This window comes from Peromyscus maniculatus, chromosome 23 (assembly GCF_049852395.1).
Source record: "Peromyscus maniculatus bairdii isolate BWxNUB_F1_BW_parent chromosome 23, HU_Pman_BW_mat_3.1, whole genome shotgun sequence".
Lineage (NCBI taxonomy): Eukaryota > Metazoa > Chordata > Mammalia > Rodentia > Cricetidae > Peromyscus > Peromyscus maniculatus.
In genome coordinates, this window is record NC_134874.1 from 20,544,021 (window position 1) to 20,554,045 (window position 10,025).

The 10,025-nt window shown below is 49.8% G+C and overlaps 1 protein-coding gene across 2 annotated transcripts; it reads left to right on the forward strand.

Annotated features, from left to right (window-relative positions):
• The first annotated feature begins 3,770 nt into the window (after positions 1 to 3,770).
• Ran (RAN, member RAS oncogene family) lies at positions 3,771 to 7,133 on the forward strand. 2 transcript variants are annotated; one of them, XM_076561265.1, is made up of 7 exons: positions 3,771 to 3,888; positions 4,147 to 4,192; positions 4,316 to 4,400; positions 4,517 to 4,642; positions 5,969 to 6,156; positions 6,305 to 6,475; positions 6,731 to 7,133. In XM_076561265.1, exons 2-7 carry the CDS (start codon positions 4,157 to 4,159, stop codon positions 6,773 to 6,775), a joined length of 651 nt encoding a protein of 216 aa, XP_076417380.1. In that variant the 5' UTR covers positions 3,771 to 3,888; positions 4,147 to 4,156; the 3' UTR covers positions 6,776 to 7,133. The 2 variants fall into 2 exon arrangements, with proteins under 2 accessions (XP_076417380.1, XP_076417381.1); XM_076561266.1 differs by having other exon boundaries at positions 3,807 to 3,888; positions 4,131 to 4,192.
• Positions 7,134 to 10,025: the final 2,892 nt, after the last annotated feature.

A 10,025-nucleotide genomic window follows, 5' to 3' on the forward strand; every position in this document is an offset into this window, starting at 1 on the left:
CTCAAGGGGACCTGACAATCAAAGCAACAGGTAACTCTGGGATGGGCCCCACATTAGATACCTAAGAGCGTCTTAAATGGGATTAAGTTCTGCAGATTAGGTAACATGGTGTTGGTCAGTATACAGCAGCTGTGTGGCCAAATGTCTGTAACTAAGAAATACATGAGGAGCATTGTGTACTATACATTCTCAAACATTTCAGAGGAGATATCATGCATAAGCACAGGTCTTGTTTTTTGTTGTTGTTTGTTTTTGTTTTGTTTTGTTTTATTTTTTTCCGAGACACAGTTTCTCTATGTAGCTTTGAAGCCTGTCTTGGAACTCATTCTGTAGACCAGGTTGGCCTCAAACTCACAGAGATCCGCCTGCCTCTGCCTCCCAAGTGCTGGGATTAAAGGCGTGCGCCACCACCGCCCGGTGAGGTCTTGATTCTTAAGAATTTCATTCATGTATGTATTCGTATTTATTCATGTGTATGCATAGCATTGTATTAGGGGCCTTTAAGATGGCTTGGTGGGGTAAAACTGCCATACCTGACTCCCTGAGTTCAATCCTCAGGCCCCACATGATGGAAGAAGAGAACCAATTCCGACATGCTGTCCTCTGAACACACATACCTGCAAACAAACAGACGCTTAAACAACGTATTAGACAGGGCTCTCTAGGGGAACAGAACCAATAGAATGTCTGTGTATGTTTTCAAACGGTTTCCACGACATGTGCTGGGCAGTTCAACCATGGCCACCTACATGCTGGAGAGCCTGAAAAACCAGGAGCTGCTCAGTCTATGAAGCCGAATGCCTTAAGAATCCCAATGTTCCATGCTGGAAGCTGAAGAAGCTGGGTTGGATGTCAGTTGAGTATGATAGAAACACACTCAGTATCCAGAGGAAGGGGCGGGGGAGTGATGCTTATTCCTAGGACCTCTATATCTAGGACACTTAGGGAAGATGCTGCCTCTCCTGGGGGAGTGTTTTCCCACCTCAGTTAATGTTTCCTCAAAATGCCCTGAGGACCCATGCAGAGGTGTGTCTCTCTCAGTTAATTCCAGAGTCTATCAAGTTGACCCCAGACATTGACCATCTCCCAGTATACATGTACACCTTGTGAGGAAGGAGGCGGAGGACAGACATGCCGGAGCAAGCATGCTAGTAACTTCTATGTCACTATGACCAAAAATACTGGAAAGAATCACGTGTGGAAGAAGGACGTCCCTTGGTTCGTAGGAATACAGTCCATCATGGCAGGATGGCATGGCATTGGGTCTCACCCTACGGTAGTGGGAGCTTGAAGCTTCACACTGTAGCTGACCAAATACTACAGGACATATCTTTTTTTTTTTTTTTTTTTGGTGTGTGGGGGGGTGTTGAGACAGGGTTTCTCTGTGCAACGGTCTTGACTGTCCTGGAACTCACTCTGTAGACCAGGCTGGCCTTGAACTCACAGAGACCTACCTGCCTCTGTCTCCCAAGTGCTGGGATTAAAGGCGGCGGCCGCTGCTGCTGCTGCTGCTGCTGCCGCCACCGCCTTGCCGCCGCCTTGTCGCCGCCGCCGCCGCCACCACCACCACCAGGCTCAGGATAGAATCTTTAAGGGTGACACCCTGACACACACACCCCACCATTCACTAGGTCACAAGTCTAAAACAGCACCACCGGTGGGGGAATGAGGTGTTCAACATACAGGGGAGATTTCAATCTCCCTACAGGGGAGATTTCAAATTCAAACTATAACATAACATTTGGGGAGTCAGAAGAAAATACAATTAGCTATTTTTCTCATTGCTATGGCAAAAATACTTGACAAAAAGCAGCTTTAGAGAAAGAAGAGTTTATTTTGGCTCACAGTTCCATGGGATAATCTATTCTATCTGGGGAAGGTAGACCGTATGATGGCAAGGAGGTGGGGGCAGTTGGTCACTGTATCCACAGCAAGGAAGCAGAGAGAGATGGATGCTGGTGCTCAGCTCACTCTCTCCTTTTTATTCGGTCCATATTCAGTTAAACCTCTCTGTACAAGGGACACACTCAGAGGTTTGTCCAGGAGGCAACCTTAAATCCTGCAGACATCATATTCTACAATCCCTTGTACAACCACAACTTTTCCCCCAGGGCTGTACCCACCCCACCCCACCCCACCCCACCCCAGATCTCACACTTGTTAAACAGTTGCCAGGTTTTAAAGTGCAGGCTAAGTCTGGGTTTGCAGTTCACGCTGGATGGCAGAGACAAGTGTCTCTGTAAACTAGGGAGCAGCTCGCAGCTGCGAGTCTGGACAGTGCTGGCAGAGAAAGCATCGCCTGAGCTCACTCAGGTGTATTTTCTTGTTTTCCTGTTTCCTAGGAGGAGGAGGAGGCTCTTTAAATTCTAAGCTTGGACCAGTTGGTAACACAACCCAGCCCACTTAATGATGACATTCAGGAGGCAGGATGCTAGGACAGGAAACTTCCTGGTGAGCTCTCCATGGGAGAGAGAGGGTCACTGGGGATCTTACTCCCCAGCAGACGCTGCTGCTTTTATCAACAACCTAAAGCAAGAACTGGAATCAGGCAATGTAGCCAATTTAAGATTCACATACCCAAGAACATAGTAATTTTGTATTTTTATAAATATATAATTGCCAGCCCATTACATACACACTATGTTAAGGTTATGTAGTCGGTTTTTGTTTTGTTTTGTACCACACACAACCACTTTCCCTTCTTCCATTCACTGTTTTACCCAACATTATCCTTCCCGGATCTACCTAACTATAATAAAATGGATGTCATCTATTTTCTTATTGGTCTGCTATCAAGCTCCCTAAATTGCCTAGGCTAGCCCTGCACCTGCAAGCCTAAGCAAGGCCCGTGCTGGCTCTTTTTAAACTGCGTAAGTACAAAATAACAGCAGGGCCACAAGCTGTGGTCATCAGAGATGTATTTTCCATTTTCCCAGCAGCACTTGTATTTGCTGGTGCTTTGGGGAGTGGAACTTGGCTCCCAGCAGGCCCAATCTAACTTGTTTTCCCAGGCCTGGGAGGATCCCTCCCTGGTCACTTGGTGCTCAGGAGGGAACCTGGGTGGATTATCTTCTGAGTAATGAATTATCCACCTCGGCCACGCAACAGAGGAGGGGTCCCGGGGTGCAGAACGCATGGACGGCCCCCCAACTGCATCCCGCCCCATCCTCAGGGTCTGTGCCCTTGCTAGGGCCTGCAGGACCCCAAGCCTGTCAAGCCAGGCCGCGTCCATCCGTCGCACGCGTAGCCGCCTGAGCAAACTGACGCAAGCCGGGTGGCGGGCACGCGCGCCCTCATTCATTCACTCCTTCATTCATTCTGCGGAGGCCGGCCACGAGACCTCAGCGATCCTCCGCCCGCGAGGTCCAGCGCGTCTGTGGACACTGGACGCGGGGGACGAAGGTCGGGCGGTGCCCGCTCATCAGCGGGCAAGCGACAGAGAGGCCGCACCCGCCTTTCCCGCCCACGAGGCCCGGGTCTACGCCGCCGCCCACGTGACGTGAGAGGGTGGAGGGTGGAGAGGGCTCCCGCAGTGAGCGCATGCGCGCGGGAGCCCGCGCTCGGCGCCGGCTCACGAAGACCTCCAGCTCTGCGTGCGTGCGCGTCCCCGCTCGCCCGCACCACGTGACCCCGCCCCCCCCCCCATCGCGCCAGCCTCCCGCGTTCAGACGGATCGGCCGAGTCGGGAGGCCCCTCCCCTCCCCCCCGCCGTGAGGGCGTGCGCGCGCGCGCGCGCGGGCCGCGTGGTTGGGCGCGGCGCCGTTGCTCCGCCCCCTCCAGGCCCCGCCCCCTCCGCGCGCCGGCGTCCGCTGCGTCTCCGGCATTTGAATCGCGCTTCCGCCATCTTTCCAGCTTCAGTCGGACAGGCGCGGAGGCTCTTGCTGGAAGGTAGCGGCGGGGCCGGGGAGGATCGGGGCGGGCGCGGGCGGCGGCGGCGGCGGCGGGGGTTCCCTTCGGGTGGGCGCGGGGCGGCGGCGGTGGGGAGAACGAGCGGGCAGCGCCCCGGGGCTTCTCAGCCAGCTTTCCCTTCCCAACCCTTCCCTCCCCCCCCCAACACCGTCTCACGCCGCGTCCCCGCCTTCCCGCGCGCTCTTCCCGGCCGCGGCCTTTGTGGGGCGCACGTGCCGCAGCCGCTCTCTCCCGCAGGATCGCCGCGATGGCCGCCCAGGGAGAGCCGCAGGTCCAGTTCAAGGTGCGTGTGCGGACGGCCCGGACGGCCCAGCGGGCGGGCGGGCGAGCCAGAGGGGAGGTCGGGAGGACAGACAGCATGGCGGGAGGGAACCGGGCCGCTCACGCTGCCTTCCCCCTCCTGTAGCTCGTCCTGGTGGGCGACGGCGGCACCGGGAAGACGACGTTCGTGAAGCGCCACTTGACGGGCGAGTTCGAGAAGAAGTATGTAGGTAGGTGCGGCGGGGCTGCGCGGCTGCTGCGGGCGGCGGCGGCGGCGGTGGGGGGGATGGGGGTGGGAGTCGCCGCCGGTCGGGCATGGCTGACCCTGCCTCCCCGTCCCCCGCAGCCACCCTGGGCGTGGAGGTGCACCCGCTCGTCTTCCATACCAACAGAGGGCCCATCAAGTTCAACGTGTGGGACACGGCCGGCCAGGAGAAGTTCGGAGGCCTGCGCGATGGCTACTACATCCAAGGTGAGGTCCTGCGGAAGTGGGCCTGGCCTTGGGGACATGTGCCTGCGTGGGGGGTGGGGGGGGAAGCAGCCCGGGATCCGGCCGTTGCCTGGTGACTTAGGACGGGAGGAAGATGGGAGACGCGTCCCTTCCCAGGGAGGCGACCTCGTTTGAGTGGCTAGGAGATGGTTTTTTTTTTTTTATTCGAGTCGTCCGTTGGTGTCATTCGATCGCATGCTGTGTCATGCTAGGCATGGTTTAGGGTAGGCTGTGTGTCTTTACAACTCAACAGGAGGCAGGGGAGCTGTAGGGTCGCTTTTTGGTTTTCAAAACTTAGATCCAGATACATGAGCAGTGGTTATCCGTGAATGTTCCCATCACTTTAAAAAAAAAAAAAAAAGGTAGCCATTAGGCCAGTTACTAAAACCCAGCTTCAGCCCCAGGAGCCAGGCCCTCTCTCACATGTGGGGGACATGCTCTGCCGTGTGAATTGGTCTAACTTTTACTCTTCTCCTTGAAAGTAATAGAGATATTTTAAGGAAAAGGGCCTGTTGGATGGTTAAAGACAAATGAATGAAAAATATTCTGCGTTCTTACTAGCCTGAAAAATCATTGGAAATTCTTTGATTTCTTGCTGTCTTTTAGCATGTAAAGACACGAAGGTGTCGATCCCTGAATTGAAACTTTTTTCTTTTTCGTGGTTTTTTTGTTTTGTTTTGTTGTTTTTCCAGACAGGGTTTCTCTGTGTAGTTTTGGTTCCTGTCCTGGATCTCACTCTGTAGACCAGACTGACCTAACTCACAGAGATCCGCCTTGCTCAGCCTCCCGAGTGCTGGGATTAAAGGCGTGGGCCACCACCACCGCCCAGCGAAACTTTTTTTTTTTCTGCTTTTCAATTGAAACTTTTTAACCAGAAAATTGGACTGTACTTTTTCTGCCTCTTTAACTGTATTTCGCTGTTCCTTTAAGTCAGGCATAGTTCTCATTAGCCATTTAAAGACTCTATCTCTAGGTGGCAGAGTTTTTATGCGTAGGTCCTCCTCACTGTATAGGAGGTCCTCTAGAATGCTGATATTTTACCTGTGACAAACTTGGGTGAGGAGGGGGTGTTGGTTGTGATTAGATATCCAGAAGAGTGGGGAGAAGGCAGTTGATGGAGTCAATAGGTCTTGACATTTGAGCTTTCATGTGAACAGGAATTGGAATTAGTGCCTTGGATTATAGTCTGTTTTTTTTTTTTTTTTTTTTTTTTTAGTATTGGGATAGAGTGGGTGGATCGGAAGAGGCAGGCCTAAGATGATAATGCTGCAGTAGACTAAGACATCTCAATCCCTTGAATGTTTTCAGCCCAGTGTGCCATTATAATGTTTGATGTAACATCAAGAGTCACTTACAAGAATGTACCTAACTGGCATAGAGATCTGGTGCGTGTGTGTGAAAACATCCCCATTGTATTGTGTGGCAATAAAGTGGATATCAAGGACAGAAAAGTGAAGGCAAAATCTATTGTCTTCCACCGAAAGAAGAACCTTCAGGTATGTTGATAATTTATTGAATCATTCTTAGAAAATATTGTGTGTAAGGTACACGTGTCATGTGGGACCAATGTGTGTTTTGTGTGGATTACTTACGGTGATTACTAACGGGACTTTTTAAACATAAATTTCTTTTTGTTTTAAACAGTACTATGATATTTCTGCCAAAAGTAACTACAACTTTGAAAAGCCTTTCCTCTGGCTTGCCAGAAAGCTCATTGGAGACCCTAATTTGGAGTTTGTTGCCATGCCTGCTCTTGCCCCTCCTGAGGTGGTCATGGACCCAGCTTTGGCAGCACAATATGAGCATGATTTAGAGGTATTTGTCCTTTTCAATTTTTCTTACAAGTATGGGTGTCTTGCCTTCATGTGTGTCTGCCTGGTGCCTGCAGAGGTCATAAGCTTCTGGCCTTGGATCCTCACAGCCATGCTTGGAATCAAACCCTGGTCATCAAGAGCTAGCAGTGCTCTTAACTGATGAGCCATCTTCCAGCCCCATTAGAGTTAGTATTTAGGTTTGACTTGGTCATGGCGTTTTGATCTTGAGTGTTTTCTTTTCTGTTTCTTGCTCCAGGTTGCTCAAACGACTGCCCTCCCGGACGAGGATGATGACCTGTGAGAACGTGAAGCTGGAGCCCTGAGTCAGAAGTCTAGTTTTATAGGCAACTGTCCTGTGACGTCAGCGGTGCAGCGTGTGTGCCACCTTATTTAGCTAAGCAGATCGTGTACTTCATTGGGATGCTGAAGGAGATGAATGGGCTTCGAGTGAATGTGGCAGTTAAAACATACCTTCATTTTTTTTGGACTTGCATATTTAGCTGTTTGGAACACAGTTGTTTCCTTCCTGAATTTCAAAAATAAGACTGCTACAGTCCCATCACACTATTCAGTTAGTGGTGAAATCTTGTTTGTTACTGTCATTCCCATTCTTTTTGTTTAGAATCAGAATAAAGTTGTATTTCAAATAATCTAAACAAGTGAATCATCCCTTGTTTATAAGCATTTTAAAACCAACGTAAGGATGCTTGTTGCAGACGCCTTTGCTTATTACCTGAGGTCCATTCAGCTATGTCCCTGTGCCTACCTTGTCAACCGTTTGGATCCTGTCATGACCTAACTCCTGTTAGAGGTGTAAAGACTGTGACTCAGCCAGCATATCTGCCCTGCCTGCAGTTTGATAGGTAGTTTGACCTAAGAGAAGAGCTTGTTTGAAGATGTTAAGTGTGTTTAGTCTAAGAAGGTAGAACTGCATTTGATGGAGGCTTGAGGGGTTTCTGAGATGTCTCATGTTGGTTCTCTAAGATGTTAACCTGTTTTCGAGTGGTCTCAGCACTCACGAGCTAGGGGCAGGAGGATCTCAGTTCAAGGCCAACCTAGTCTACAGAGCGAGTTCCAGAACTTCATAGAGAGCCCAGCCTTAAGTGTTCATGGTAGGTAGGCTGTGGCATAGCATCTGATTTTTCCAGACATTGTTTATAGACAGGAAAGGAAGTGGCTGGAATAGGGAGGAGTACCACTGAAGAGCAGGGTGGGCCTTTTTCTTAGGTGTGTGTGGTCCCTTCAGAACTATGTTGTGATTAGATGTATTTAAAATAAGCCATTCTGTGGGCCCTGCTAGTCCAGTCTACAAAGTTCTTAAAGGGTGGAATACCCTTAGTTACTTTGTTTCTTTCCAAAGAAGGCCGAGTCACTTCATATGGGGAGGGTGAAAAGAAGGTATACTGTGCACCAGCTTTTACTGATTTCAAGATGGAATGTGATGTATATGCTGTGCTACAGTCAGGTGAAGACCCTCCCCCAACTGGGATTAGATCTCTTGAATTAATACAATGTGAAACCTGATGTAGAATGCAAATACCCAAGACTGATTGTTGTAACAGTTAAACTTAGGAGCTACTACTTAACATGTGTTTAACCAGAGTATAGAGGATTTATGTTATTTATTGGAAGAACTGTTGAAAATATATATTCTGCTTTGCCTAAGTTTTCTGAGTCATCTCTAGTGTTTGCTGTAGGAGTAGTGAATGGCTTTTTTCTTTTCTTTGTTAGTTTTTTAAGGACTTGAGGTTTGATCTGCCAAATAGCAGAGATCACATTATTTTAGGGGTGTGATTGTATCCAGTTTTTTGTTTTGTTTTTGGCTTTTCCAGACAGGGTTTCTCTGTGTAGCCCTGTCTGTTCCAGAACTTTATAGACCAGGATGGCCTCAATTCAACAGGTCTGCCTGCCTCTACCTTCTGAGGGTTAGCTTTAAAGGCATGTGCCACCACTGTCTGCCTGTTTGGTTTTTACATGTGGGGAAAATTCTCTCCCATTTTAAAAGCATCCCTGAATAGATTGCTTCAAACTAATCAGTTACTGTACAAGGTCACTGAGAAGCTGGAAAGTCAACTATTGAAGAAATAGTCTATTCTGGGGGCTTTGGGAGGTTTTCTTGAACCAATATGGAGCATGGAGAAGAGCTTCACTCTCTACCTGAAGTAGCCTAGAACTGCTTGCATTGGCTCTGGTAGATGCAGCCAGGGACACACGGGAGGTAAGAACTGGGTAGAAGCCTGCTGTGGGCTTGTTGGTATGAAACAGAATAACTGTCAGCCAGGAGAACAGTCACTCTCCCCAGTTAAAGCTGCACTGTATCAAACCCGAGCTGGAAGCAATACTGTCAAGTCCTGAATTGTCTCGGTACCTTTTACTCTTGAACTTGAGGTGGAGCTGGGTGATGAAAGGCACCTAGCCATCTAGACAATGGCTCTCACCATTCACAGCTAGTAGGACCACATAGGAAGCTCAGACTTCCCGAGGTTCCTGTAGCTACTGTGTACCCTCCCCTCTAAGGCCTCCAACCTGTTGAGCATCTCACACATCCCTGATGTAGACATCACTGGATCCTCCCCTCAGCCCTAGCCTACATGGTGGTGAATTTACAGTGAATTCAGTGTGCCATGAGGGCTAAGATCTTGGGTCACTGACATCCCATGGTTTATTACTGCTCTTTGGGGAACCAGAGACAGATTAGAGAGCAGAATTTTTGTTTGAGACAGTTTCTCTGTGTAACAGCCCTGGCTGTCCTGGAATTTGCTTTGTAGACCAGGCTGGCCTTGAACTCTGATCTGCCTGCCTCTGCCTCCCAAGTGCTGGGCTTAAACACATGCACCACCACCTTGAGAACAGAATTTTATCACACCATTGGTATGCTATGGGTTCGTGATCCACTCTGGTTCATTTGACCCAGCTTTAGGCAGCAGGGAGATGACTGGACAGTTGGGGTACCGGCCATAAACAGGTGAGATTGGTGCTGTCTAGGTGGGTAGGGACCTCACACTTTAGGACCTGGGCCAGGCACAGATAGTTGGTTCTCAGTGCCAAGCAGTGCTCAGTGACCTGAGGAGCAGTGGCTTTGTTCCAGCAGCCTGAGAGTCACTTAGGGTGTGTTTGGGTTAGAAGGTGGGGTCCTCTGAAGCCGTCCCTGGAATCTAGTCCCCTACAAAGTGCCATTGGTCTGGGAAGAGGCTTGGCGCGGGAGTCCTGGGGCAGATAGACCTGACTTACGCCTTAAAGGGTTGTTCAGATGTGGCACCTAGAAGTCACTGGAGACTTAAATGGCTGGCTACAGGTTAAGACAACCAGTAAGGCTGGCTGGAGCCTGTGAATCAGCCTGTTTTATGGAGTCCATTGGTGGTGGTATTGTATAAACCACGACTGGAAACTGACCTCTTTGGGGAGACAAGGACTCCATTGTATGCTGTACTGTCTCAAACCAGGAGTTTGTTTCTAACACGTAGGTAATACAGGCAGGGGTTGCCCTAGGGGTGGAGATAGAGTCCATATGCAGACTGTGTTGTGTAACAGTGTCCTCTGACATTAAACAT

Excerpts from the sequence above, each read along its gene's own strand:
- Ran (XM_076561265.1), top strand. The coding sequence starts at position 4,157 with ATGGCCGCCCAGGGAGAGCCGCAGGTCCAGTTCAAG. Across the intron at positions 4,643-5,968 it reads CGATGGCTACTACATCCAAG|CCCAGTGTGCCATTATAATG; the intron begins GTGAGGTCCTGC and ends GAATGTTTTCAG. Across the intron at positions 6,157-6,304 it reads ACCGAAAGAAGAACCTTCAG|TACTATGATATTTCTGCCAA; the intron begins GTATGTTGATAA and ends TGTTTTAAACAG.